At 42.0% G+C, this 13,584-nt stretch overlaps 1 protein-coding gene across 1 annotated transcript in view; it reads left to right on the top strand.

Moving 5' to 3' along the window:
* The first annotated feature begins 5,018 nt into the window (after positions 1-5,018).
* Positions 5,019-13,584, top strand: part of LOC139480467 (dual specificity testis-specific protein kinase 2-like) — a 59,666-nt gene continuing 51,100 nt past the window's right edge. The window contains exon 1 of the mRNA XM_071263551.1: positions 5,019-5,651. Coding sequence (XP_071119652.1) covers positions 5,379-5,651 — 273 coding nt within the window. The 5' untranslated portion in view covers positions 5,019-5,378. The remainder of the gene's footprint in view (positions 5,652-13,584) is intronic.

Raw genomic sequence — 13,584 nt, 5'->3', positions numbered from 1 at the left:
TTTGTCCCGGGTTTTTAGCCCACAGCCTCCATCAGATTGACAAAAAACAACTCAGCCTCAGTAAAAAGTCTCTACCATAATATGGCCATCCTCATCAATACAGAATATTTCGCAGAGCCATAATCTTTGACAGAGAGACATGGCCATGAGAGACAGTATGCCTGTAACCCTTATTTATATACAGAACCAAATTAAAAACTTCACAATCCTAATTTTTTTACATTTTGACCAGTTATCATTGTGGGACCTTATTATGTATTTAAACATTAATGGCCACGTATTGTCAACGTGAACGTGTTGCAGACGGGAACGTCTAGCTGAAGTCGCAAGGACGATGGGTTGTAGTCGACGGACTGTTTATGATTTACAGACGCGTCTACAGCAAACGGGTACCACCGCTGATCGCCCTCGGCCAGGTCGACAACGTGTGACGTCACATGCAGAGGATCGTCAGGTTGTCTTACGTCACCTCCGTAACCGATTTTGACGGCTACATCAACCAGAAATGAACTGTTTAGGGGTAGATTGAGTGCGGAAACTGTTCGAAACCGTCTGAGAACTGCTCACCTTCAAGCACGACGGCCATACTGCGGGCCGATTCTGACTCAATTACACAGATGTCAACGTCAATTGTGGGCACAGCGACACTTACGATGGACTCAGAGGAATTGGAATCAAGTCGTCTTCAGTGATGAATCCCGATTTAATATTCGAGGGTGTGGAGGCGCCGTCATGAACGTTACGCCCAGTGTTGTGTACAGGAAGTTGACAGATGTCTAGGCGAAAGTGTCATGGTGTGGGGTGCTTTCTGTGGCAATGCACGTTCCAGGCTTCTTGTCATCCATGGCAACCTCAACGCTGCTGCTTACTGCGACCAGGTACTGTCACCAGAACTTCTGCCTTTTATGGCAGCACTTGGTCCCGGTTTGATCTTTCAACACGACAATGCCAGACCCCTTCAGAATGCGGGAGTCAACGTCATGGACTGGCCGTCAAGGTCTCCCGACCTCAATCCCATCGAACACGTCTGGGATGCTCTTTGCAGAAGTCTGCGCACTCTCCAGAACCAACCACAGAATTTGAAGATCTTGGCACCATTTTGCAGCAAGAATGGCGTCGTCTTCCCAATCATGTGTTCACAAACATCACAAGGTCCATGCGGAAGCGTTGTGTGGCAGTTGTCAACGCACATGGTGGCCATACACGCTACTGAACTTGTGTGCCATCAGATTCTCGTGCTTGGGACTTATGATTTAAACTGTTGATGTTATTACCGAATGCCGTAGGTGCTTGGAACAAATTATGGTTACCACCGTTAATTAAAATCCTTCTTTGGACATTAATGATTAAAAATTACCTTCTCTTATACATTTGTCCGTTGTATATCATATATGGGATTACTTTTAAAAATGTGAAGTTTTTAATTTGAATCAGTATATTAATAATCATTTTAGATCTTCCATTTCAAGAGGCTAAAACTGTTGTTGACTGTGATGGGAAATGACTATTGAGCATCATGTATCCTTACTTGGAAACTGACCAGCAAACGTTACCAATCAACACTGTTTGTTTCTAAAAACAGAACAGGAAGATACTTGTATGGTCAAAAGACATGAATTAACTACATCATTCGAAGTTACCCCATGAGAATCAAGTTGGCCTAAAATGTACCCTATTGCAGTTTGAGATGCGTCAAATGTGAGGATGAAGGGTTTGTTTTGGTCGGGATATGCAAGGATGGGGGCTATTATAAGGGCTTGCTTTAGCTTTGCGAATGCCTGTTGGAAATTGTTGGACCATTCAAAAGAGGCCATACACTTTCATTTCTTTATTGCCTCTGAAATGGTTTGCAGAAATGCCATAGGAGCATTTTTTAGACCAAAAGGGAGGCGATTCCATAAAAAAACCCACCATGTATGCATCGGGTGTAATTTAGGCCGACTTGTGTTTTGCATCTAGAAGGAGTGGTATTTGCCAAAAGCCACTAGCACAATCAAACACTCTAAATATATTGACAGAGGTGGTAGTGGGAAAAATATAGGCTTTGTTACTACATTGAGGCGTTGATATAATCTACGGCAAAGCGGTGAGAGCTATTAGCCCTTTTAACCATGACAATGGGAGAGTGCCATTTAGAACTGGCCTGAATGATATTGGCTTCAAACATTTTTTGCACCTGTCTGGAACATTCTTTCCTAATGGGTGCGTTTTGCCTATAAAAAGGGAGTCTTATGGGTCGGGGTCACCTGTTTCTGTTTTGTGATGATGTAAGTGAGTGTGTCCTAATTCTGACCTATTTCTGAGGCAAACACTGATCTTTGTGATTGGAGACATGCCGCCGCCTCACCAGCGATGTCCACGATGAAGTATCGCCTGTCTTCCGTCCATCAGGTGTGTGTGCCTGTAACGCACCATCAGCCTTGTGTCTGTCATTCCTTCAGCCAAATCTAATTGAAAGTGGTCATGCCTTGCTTCTTGATGTACCCTACCAATGGCTTGTTCTTACAGTACCTTTAATCTTAGCATGTTATTTGTCACTGTCCAACCGTTTGGATGTGAATGACCTGTACATCGTGCCTTAAATACATATATATCTTTGTTGGCTGGCATGCTGCAAGTGAAACATAAGTTTCACTTCAAACTCAAGTTACTGATAAATTACCGTGCATTACTCAGCAAACTGCTGCTGTGGTTGTGTTCGGGCGATTGATTGTCAACCATTTTGAAATACTTCTTGCGGTTTGGACCCAACGTGACCAACTTTCAGTTTGGTAACGTTTCTTTTTTTCAACGAAACTTATGCTACTAATGTCCATCATCCACAATCTCAGTAATTGAAAATTACATTCCTCCAGTAGATGCGTACAAACATGTCAAGTAAGTTTGTTTTTGCTACACCTGGTGTAAAAAATGGTCTTGTATTCTTTATTTTATAACATGCTTTATTATACTGCTATTTTCATTGTTTTTTCAAAATCACCTACATCTGTTCAGTTATTATGTTTTAGAGAACAGTGATTAAATTTTAACATTATTTCCATAGGTTGAATTTGAAACTGCCGTAAAATGAATCTCAGCTCTCGTGAGAAGAAAAAAAAATGAAAATATGACCCTATGTTTGAAACATTCAGTTTGAAATGTAAAATGAATGAATGTTGGAAATTAAATAGTGCTATTAATAAATTCCAATGAAAGAATATATGAGAATAAAGTGCCGAATAAATGATTAGAAACATATTTTCATTGTCTTGTTTACGGTCTGTAACGGTTAATACAATCCTGTTTCGGACATCATTACTTCAAAAAATAAATGGGTACGGCTCCTCCAAATTTGGGTACGAGTCTGCAAAATAAAGTACGAATGCTCCAAAACAGGTACGAATCTGTCGAGAATTTTAAGTTACCTCTTAGCCATTTTCGTTGGGTACGAATCTCCGTGCGTACTGATAGTCTGATATCTAGTGAAATGTGAATTGAATGTTTGAATTGTATAATGAATAATTACATATGGGGTTTACTGAATTGAAAATGCGCAAAATGTCGGACAGATCGGACGGGCATGTGAGGTACGGGCTAGCCATTTTCAGTGCGCATCTGCATGTGTACGGATCGTCTAGTATCTATGTTTGACATTTCTTCTCATGCATTAGTTAACCAATTTGAAACACGATACGGTTATACCACTTTGAGGTATAAATTAGATAAGAAAAAGGAAGATATGTTTTGATGTATGTAATATGAGAAAGGAAATATGTCGGCCCTTTCATGCAAGCGGTTATATAGCTGTTATATTGAAGATGGGCGTTTCTTTTAATGTCAATTGTGAATTACCAGAGAGCACATACAGTCAATTCTGAAAGTAGAATAAGTATACCGGACTAGATTTGACACAGTAATGGGTCATGTATTTCTTAGAAGCGGTTCGTTTCAAGAAGCACAATCCCACATTTCGACTTTGATAACCGTATAATTACTTTGATTAAATTAAAAAAATTACTTCATTTTTCTAATGTAATATGATGAAGTATTGAAGATGGTCCGTTTGGGTTATAGCTTGACAGACGCTGCGTCAAATCCCTACCAAGCGAAAACGGCACCAAATAGGCGGAAAAGGTACCCTGACCTTGTGAAAACTGCACCTTTTTACCAGGCGACAACGACACCGCACCTTCACGCTTTGTTTATATACTTTGTAGTAATCATTATAAAACCTTAACTAAGTACATAGCCGGGTACGCCTTTCTTTATAAACAATATATCTAAGGTATTGTCGACTATTTGACAGGCTGCATTGTTGGGCCAATGATAAATTGTATCGCTTTTCAATTTACCTTTCACTAAAAAGAGATTATATATTCGACCATGTGAAACAGGAGTTTCGTACTGAATCATTAGGACACGCATGCGAGAGTAATAATTTCTTTATACCCGATATAAAGGAATTGGCTATTGGAGAAATACCGGGTACTAAAGTTTCCTGAAACAAACAACATTTTACGTTATAAATATATCTACAGCAACACATTTATGGTAGAATCATTACCTTTGGATATATATTATGTTTTATGTTGACATTTTATTGTTTTAAAGTGTGTCATAACAGTGTGATTATATTATAATATTGTAGTCATGTACATTATGTGATGTGAGACTGTAAATGTTTGTTTCCCTCGCGGTTGACCTACTTTTGTGCTTACAGAGAGAGAAATTTAGACAAGTGCTAAACTGGTGTCTGATATTCACCATATGTTTTATTTTTTAGATTTATTTATGCATTAAGGGGTTTTAGGCACTGCGAGGGTTTTTAACCTACTGAAAAGTACAGTGTGTTCCAAAATGAAAAGACTATTTCGATTCTTTCACCATGTTTGGAACACTTTTCAGCATCGTAAGTATACTGAAGTGCAGATGCGGCTACATTTTGATGCTGTGGATCAAGATATTCTTGTAAGAAAGATAGTCGGAAGGATAGTAGCATTCTGGCAAAATATCCCATGTTGCACTGCGTCCGATTTGTTGATATTCATTGCAGTCATACCGAGGACGGAGAAGGGCACCTGTCATGTTTCTTGAAGATGACAGGCTAAGTTTTATGGGTTTTTTGTTTACTGATAGACCATTTGGACATATACTACTGAAACACTATTGTTCTTAAAAAGTTGATAGGGCGTCACTATGTAATCACAGGGCTAAGATGTTGCCTTCCTCACACAGGCTTCGGTTGGAGGCATTCACACGCCTACACTGAGGAGGCCCAGGGATTCAGAACCGGTTGGCAACATGCCATACTCACCACAGATCCAACGAAATGTTACTCTTTGATAGATAAATACACAATGGACGTTAATACTTGATAGCTTGTGCTGTTGCATTTGGATATGGCCAGTGAGAGTAAAAGACCACCGAGTACCAAGAGGCAAGTTCTACGTCGGAGTCGGACCTGTGTTGTCAGTGCCTCACACAGAAATTCTCTCAATTTCGAGCCGAAGGCATTCGAACAAACTGTTGCAAAATCGAGAGAAAATTCCCCTGAAAAGAGAAGCCCTCAATCCACATGTCAGGCCCTGAAACATGCAGTCTCGGCCTTGACTCGACTTGATGACTTTGTGTCGGAAAAACTGGGATTCGGATTTTTCTCCGATGTATACAAAGTAAGTAGTCACAACATTGAGGTAGATTTTTACACCAACTATTTGCATAATCAGTCTTAACAACACTAATGCAACACATTTCATCTGTTTATAGAATCCTTGGTTATTCTTATTTTTCATGTTGAGATGTTTAATAGCTAATTGTCACTAGATCTAGTTAGTGGCACTATTCTTTTGATAGGGTAACAAATATGTACTCAAAATGTATATATATATATATATATATACACACACACACTTCCAAAAGAAAGAGATGTATGTACATTTAGAAGAGATGTTTACAATGTGTACCACTTGATGACAAAAACTAACGATCAGTCAAGTGTTTCTACCAAGTGTCTTTACTCTAATCATGATAATCACATGATTTCCAAACTTTACACGGTAATCCTGCCAATGCAAATGGTGCATTTTGGGGGGTGCATTCTAAAACAGCACTGATTTCTTCGGCGAAAACAGCTACTAATTGTCGGATGAAAATGTCACATCTATTTTTAATAACATTAAGAACGGTATGTAGTAAATCCTTCGTCTTCAATGTTTCATGGCATTTCAGGATATTGTGAATAATTGTGACAGCACCCTGTTAGGCCTCTTAAATACAGTTTCAGCTTGACATTGAGTTAATTTGAGAAAGCATGGTAAAGGTACTTTTAAAGCTTCAAAGAATCTGATGTTTTCAGAATAAGTTTTGTTGTGCCTCCAAATCAGAATGGAGGCTAATTTCTAATATTATGTTTTAAGGCGATTGACATTTCACAATTATTTGTGTTTGCAAGTGACCATGTGAGTTTCATTTATTTCAGTACCCAGGTTAAAAAAATAAGGTGCCGTTTCCGCCAGGCAATATAGTAGCCTTTTTCGCTTTGGGCAAGGATCCGTTTTGCTGAGGTGCTGTTTTTGCTGTAACCCTATCTTGTAACGGCTACTATGTGTCGGACGAAAACGGCAGCTCTATTTTAAATAATGAGAATGATTAAGATATTAAGTTGAAATTTCAAGATACTAAGTTGAAATTTCAAGATACTATATTGAAATTTTAAGATACTAAGTTGAAATTTCAAGATAATAAATTTTTAACACCCTAAGATGTAAAAATATGTTTGAAATGAATAATCTTGAAATATCAACTTAGTATCTTGGAATTTCAACTTAGTATCTTGAAATTTCAAGATAGTATAAAATTTTTTATAAAAACAAATGGCCCTAAAAGGCTTCCGTACAAACCTCAAGGACCACCCCTATAATTTTGAACAATTGAGATAGAATACACTGGATAATCAAGGATGCCCAAAGCTTTTGAATTGGATACTAACAAATCTATTTACAAGAAGGTATAAACTTCTGTATGTAGGTTATTTTTGTATCTGTATTTTTGTGGTACATGTCATGCTGCATACCTTTTGTATCATGACGCTATCTTGCATATCGGTATGCTAGGTGATCGACAATAAACTAACACTGTACATTTGTCACAGAGCAGCCCACAGATCCTGTTAACAATGCTGGCAACAGTTAGTGACTGATAGGATTATTTAGTATATTCCTACTCAACAAGGAAGCGTTATGCTGAACTTGTCACTCTGACTGAGTAAAGGGTGAAGTGGAAGGTCTATGTTACTCATTGTAACAATATGTCATATATTGTTACACTGTGCTGAAATACAGATACTGTAAGGGGTTGTAATAACATGATCAAGTTTTGCAACAACTTGGACATGTCAGTAGCACTGTCATTGATGTGTTCCAGTTGTGTGATGTGGAAGCCTGTCACATTAAAGAACTAACATATGTACAAGCAAGGCCTGGCAGTGATGATTCCATCTTCAATATTCTTGACAATGTTGCTATCAGGTCTTCTGTTTCATGCTTTGGACACTGTTACTGACCAATGCGATAGATGAACAAGGCTATGTTAATTAGATATGGTCATCATCAAGTGCTGCAAGGATCATGATAAGCTTTATAGCCACTGTCATATAGCTGGAATTTTAGTGTCTCATTATATAACACACAATCAAATTATTCTCAGTTCAATCTTGCCTTTGTTGTTACGGGGTAGAATATGTCTTCAGCAACCCATGCTTGCCGTAAAAGGTAAATGTTTGTTGTGCGAGGCGACCCATGGGATCGGGTGGTCAGGTTCACTGACTTGGTCGAAGCATGTCATAGATCCCAATTGTGTGGAATGATGCTCATGCTATCAATCACTGGATTGTCTTGTCCAGATTTGATTTTTTACAGACCACCGTCATATAGCTGGAATATTGCTGAGTGCAGCGTAAAACAAACCAACCAACCAATCACTAGCATCACCAGGGTATGAACCATGATTAAGGAATCAAGGTACACAACTGTGTACATGGAATTGTGGTACCTTCTTGGTGACCCATCTCACTGATTAAGAACACAAAGATTTTCAGCATATCTTAGCTCCATCTTAACATATGAATGTGTCAACGGAGATAACACAGAATAGTTCTTGGGTTCTTGGTGGACCTCATGGTGGGGAATTCTGTACTTCAGGATTAGTTGAAGTCTACATGGTGGTTGATATTTCACTATGTTTTAAGGCCCTGAGAAAATAAGCACATGTTTCAGGTTACATCTTCATGTGTGTTGTTGTGTTCCCTGTGCAACTCCTAACAGTTGTGTATACAAAGTTGTACATGATGCAGAAATGTTCGTCCAGTACGATAAAAAAAAGTATGGCGTCCCAAGTGAAGCTTAATGCTATTCATCATACCAAATTCTTGATGTGAAATTTTAAAGTTCCTGTATATTAAACATGGTAATTAAATCTTACAGCATTGTACAGTGCAGTACACTGCACCATTTCAGTACTTTATCACTGTTTACAGGACCTCGTATTTCCTGTGACGTGTTAGGACCCTTGAAATGAGTATTTGGGGTACCCTGGACCCCTACTTTGCAGGTGAAGGTAAAACCCTGGTATATATAGGTGGTCCATATCGTTTTACAGCATAGTTGTAATCAATTCATGACCAAAACGTAGCAATGAAGCCAAAAAACATGAACTAGAAGTTTATACAGACAGAGCATTGAATAACAAACAAAAAATGTAACCTTACATCAGGTGGCCTATCGATTACTGCAAAAGAGCCACAACATGTTATATTATATAATGATGGAAATGAATTAGGGAAGAATGAAAAATATGGGAAATTAATCTCTCCTCTCAGTACATTTGAGTGCGCATACAAAAATTCAACATGTCAGAATCATATGTTGAGATGCATATTTGGTAGACAAGGCTAGGAACCCATGAAAGTATATCATTTTACTGTGTCTGAGACTAAGTGTTCCCGTATTCATCTCCATCGGTATATTTATGATATTTAATGAATATGTGGTAAAGATTCTTGAACATTTTATGTACTATTGATTATACTTTTATGCCAAACTTTTAACACAACGGATGATCATTTCAGTGTATGCAGTTGATATGCCTCATCAGTCAAGTGCGTATTGAATGCAGTAGTTAACATGATGCTTAGTGCTGATCTCAACAGAATATAACGATCCCCTTTTTAATTTAGGCAGTAAGATTAAATCAGCTAGATTATGTAAATACAGTGTACGCATCTATTTTGTCAAGTTAAACACGCTTTCTACAAACCAGAAAGCTTTCTTAACCATTAACAGATTTTGGTTGGTAGAGACATAAATCTTTAAAAAAATAACATGTATTACCATGGCAGGGTTTGATGATGGTTACAGAAATGAGAAATATTTCAGAGTGGCAAGTGAAGTTAATGGTTAGTTGGGGTACCAGGAATACAAATATAGTTTTACAGCCTGAGCAATTATGTACCTAGGCTGTGGAGTCTCAGGTACCTCTTGTAGTTGTAGAAACAATGCCTTCCTACCTACAAGTAAGTGGATGCATGGGTGTATGACATGTTTGATCAACTGTACCATTCTGGAGAATTTAATGTTAATATATGATTGCAGTCAAATATAACCATTGTTGCTAGGAGTAACGTTGAAAACTGCCATGCTCACCCATCTGTCCACCATCTGGTGTCAAGTCTCAAGTGTGATTAGAGGGCTTGTGCCTCTTGCTAGTACCCCTTGCTTATGCATCCTCCCGAGGCAAGAGAGTTAACTGACTTTAGTCCAGTTTCTACCCTTGCCGAACTAGGCTGGAGATACTGGGCTCGATCGCAGCGCCGCCAGTGGCTATTACCAGTTATGTCCCTTCTGAGCCTGTCCTATGGACCAATCAGATTGCACCCCTCATATCACTTGCGTTTGCTTCACACAAAATGGTGGTGCCAAGTCAGGACGATCTGATCGATAATCTAGATCTATATTGAGATAAAACATGTCTTACATCACGAAATGCATCAAATCACGCGAGCACCTTGATTAAAAACGTGAAAAGATTTGGAAAATATCTGCTGACAACGGTTGGCGGTGCACATGTTTTGCAAATCCTGCAATCGACCGAAACCTGCTGTAGACTGTCTTCCACCCATGATGTCTACTGTGGCCTCCCTTCTTCCCCACCTGCTGTAGACTGTCTTCTACCCATGTTGTCTACCGTGGCCTTCTGTCAGCCCCCACCTGCTGTAGACTGTCTTCTACCCATGTTGTCTACTGTGGCCTTCTGTCAGCCCCCACCTGCTGTAGACTGTCTTCTACCCATGTTGTCTACCGTGGCCTTCTGTCAGCCCCCACCTGCTGTAGACTGTCTTCTACCCATGTTGTCTACCGTGGCCTTCTGTCAGCCCCCACCTGCTGTAGACTGTCTTCTACCCATGTTGTCTACTGTGGCCTTCTGTCAGCCCCCACCTGCTGTAGACTGTCTTCCACCCATGTTGTCTACCGTGGCCTTGCTTCTTCCCCACCTGCTATAGAGTGTCTTCTACCCATGTTGTCTACCGTAGCCTTCTGTCAGCCCCCACCTGCTGTAGACTGTCTTCTACCCATGTTGTCTACTGTGGCCTTCTGTCAGCCCCCACCTGCTGTAGACTGTCTTCCACCCATGTTGTCTACCGTGGCCTTCCTTCTTCCCCACCTGCTGTAGACTGTCTTCTACCCATGTTGTCTACCGTGGCCTTCTGTCAGCCCCCACCTACTGTAGACTGTCTTCTACCCATGTTGTCTACTGTGGCCTTCCTTCTTCCCCACCTGCTGTCAACTGTCTTCTACCCATGTTGTCTACCGTGGCCTTCCTTCTTCCCCACCTGCTGTCAACTGTCTTCTACCCATGTTGTCTACTGTGGCCTTCCTTCTTCCCCACCTGCTGTCAACTGTCTTCTACCCATGTTGTCTACTGTGGCCTTCCTTCTTCCCCACCTGCTGTCAACTGTCTTCTACCCATGTTGTCTACAGTGGCCTTCTGTCAGCCCCCACCTACTGTAGACTGTCTTCTACCCATGTTGTCTACTGTGGCCTTCCTTCTTCCCCACCTGCTGTCAACTGTCTTCTACCCATGTTGTCTACCGTGGCCTTCTGTCAGCCCCCACCTACTGTAGACTGTCTTCTACCCATGTTGTCTACTGTGGCCTTCCTTCTTCCCCACCTGCTGTAGACTGTCTTCTACCCATGTTGTCTACTGTGGCCTTCCTTCTTCCCCACCTGCTGTAGACTGTCTTCTACCCATGTTGTCTACTGTGGCCTTCCTTCTTCCCCACCTGCTGTAGACTGTCTTCTACCCATGTTGCCTACTGTGGCCTTCCTTCTTCCCCCCATACTGTAGACTGTCTTCCACCCATGTTGTCTACTGTGGCCTTCCTTCTTCCCCACCTACTGTAGACTGTCTTCTACCCATGTTGTCTACCGTAGCCTTCTGTCAGCCCCCACCTGCTGTAGACTGTCTTCTACCCATGTTGTCTACTGTGGCCTTCCTTCTTCCCCACCTGCTGTAGGCTGTCTTCTACCCATGTTGTCTACTGTGGCCTTCCTTCTTCCCCACCTACTGTAGACTGTCTTCTACCCATGTTGTCTACTGTGGCCTTCCTTCTTCCCCACCTACTGTAGACTGTCTTCTACCCATGTTGTCTACTGTGGCCTTCCTTCTTCCCCACCTACTGTAGACTGTCTTCCACCCATGTTGTCTACTGTGGCCTTCCTTCTTCCCCACCTGCTGTAGACTGTCTTCCACCCATGTTGTCTACTGTGGCCTTCCTTCTTCCCCACCTGCTGTAGACTGTCTTCTACCCATGTTGTCTACCGTGGCCTTCTGTCAGCCCCCACCTACTGTAGACTGTCTTCTACCCATGTTGTCTACTGTGGCCTTCTGTCAGCCCCCACCTGCTGTAGACTGTCTTCTACCCATGTTGTTTACTGTGGCCATTCTTCTTCCCCACCTACTGTAGACTGTCTTCTACCCATGTTGTCTACTGTGGCCTTCTGTCAGCCCCCACCTGCTGTAGACTGTCTTCTACCCATGTTGTCTACTGTGGCCTTCTGTCAGCCCCCCACCTGCTGTAGACTGTCTTCTACCCATGTTGTCTACCGTGGCCTTCTGTCAGCCCCCACCTGCTGTAGACTGTCTTCCACCCATGTTGTCTACTGTGGCCTTCTGTCAGCCCCCACCTGCTGTAGACTGTCTTCCACCCATGTTGTCTACTGTGGCCTTCTGTCAGCCCCCACCTACTGTAGACTGTCTTCTACCCATGTTGTTTACTGTGGCCTTTCTTCTTCCCCACCTACTGTAGACTGTCTTCTACCCATGTTGTCTACTGTGGCCTTCTGTCAGCCCCCACCTGCTGTAGACTGTCTTCCACCCATGTTGTCTACTGTGGCCTTCTGTCAGCCCCCACCTACTGTAGACTGTCTTCCACCCATGTTGTCTACTGTGGCCTTCTGTCAGCCCCCACCTGCTGTAGACTGTCTTCTACCCATGTTGTCTACCGTGGCCTTCTGTCAGCCCCCACCTACTGTAGACTGTCTTCTACCCATGTTGTCTACCGTGGCCTTCTGTCAGCCCCCACCTGCTGTAGACTGTCTTCTACCCATGTTGTCTACTGTGGCCTTCCTTCTTCCCCACCTACTGTAGACTGTCTTCTACCCATGTTGTCTACCGTGGCCTTCTGTCAGCCCCCACCTGCTGTAGACTGTCTTCTACCCATGTTGTCTACTGTGGCCTTCCTTCTTCCCCACCTGCTGTAGACTGTCTTCTACCCATGTTGTCTACTGTGGCCTTCCTTCTGCCCCTCCTGTCTTCTACAACGGCTCCATTGTAAGTAGGACAAGGTCATATTCATAGCAGCTAACTAGTGCACTATATATGATGTAAACACATTTCTGCTAACACTACTGCAAACAAGAACATGGAAGGAATTGAGATGCTGACAAGCTGTTGATTGATTGTTACTTCATTATAATTCACCCTGGTGTCACATCATGTATTCATTGTATATTTCGAGGACCTGTAGAGCAAACTACATGTAACACTCTTATATCAGGGCAGCGTGTGGGACAAACTACCTGTAACACCCTGACATCAGGGCAACATGTAGGGCAAACTACCTGTAACACTCTGACATCAGGGCAACATGTAGGGCAAACTACCTGTAACACTCTTATATCAGGGCAGCATGTTGGGCAAACTACCTGTAACACTCTGGCATCAGGGCAACATGTGGGGCAAACTACCTGTAACTCTCTGACATCAGGGCAACATGTGGGGCAAACTACCTGTAACTCTCTGACATCAGGGCAACATGCGGGGCAAACTACGTGTAACTCTCTGACATCAGGGCAACATGCGGGGCAAACTACTTGTAACACCCTGACATCAGGGCAGCATGTTGGGCAAACTACCTGTAACACTCTGACATCAGGGCAGCATGTTGGGCAAACTACATGTAACACTCTGACATCAGGGCAGCATGTTGGGCAAAATACCTGTAACACCCTGACATCAGGGCAGCATGCGGGGCAAACTACCTGTAACACT

The sequence above is a fragment of the Haliotis cracherodii genome, unplaced genomic scaffold, assembly GCF_022045235.1.
Source record: "Haliotis cracherodii isolate W230 unplaced genomic scaffold, xgHalCrac1.p SCAF_4, whole genome shotgun sequence".
NCBI lineage: Eukaryota > Metazoa > Mollusca > Gastropoda > Lepetellida > Haliotidae > Haliotis > Haliotis cracherodii.
The sequence above is the reverse complement of the archived record's forward strand: the minus strand, read 5'-3'. Positions and strand labels throughout refer to the sequence as shown.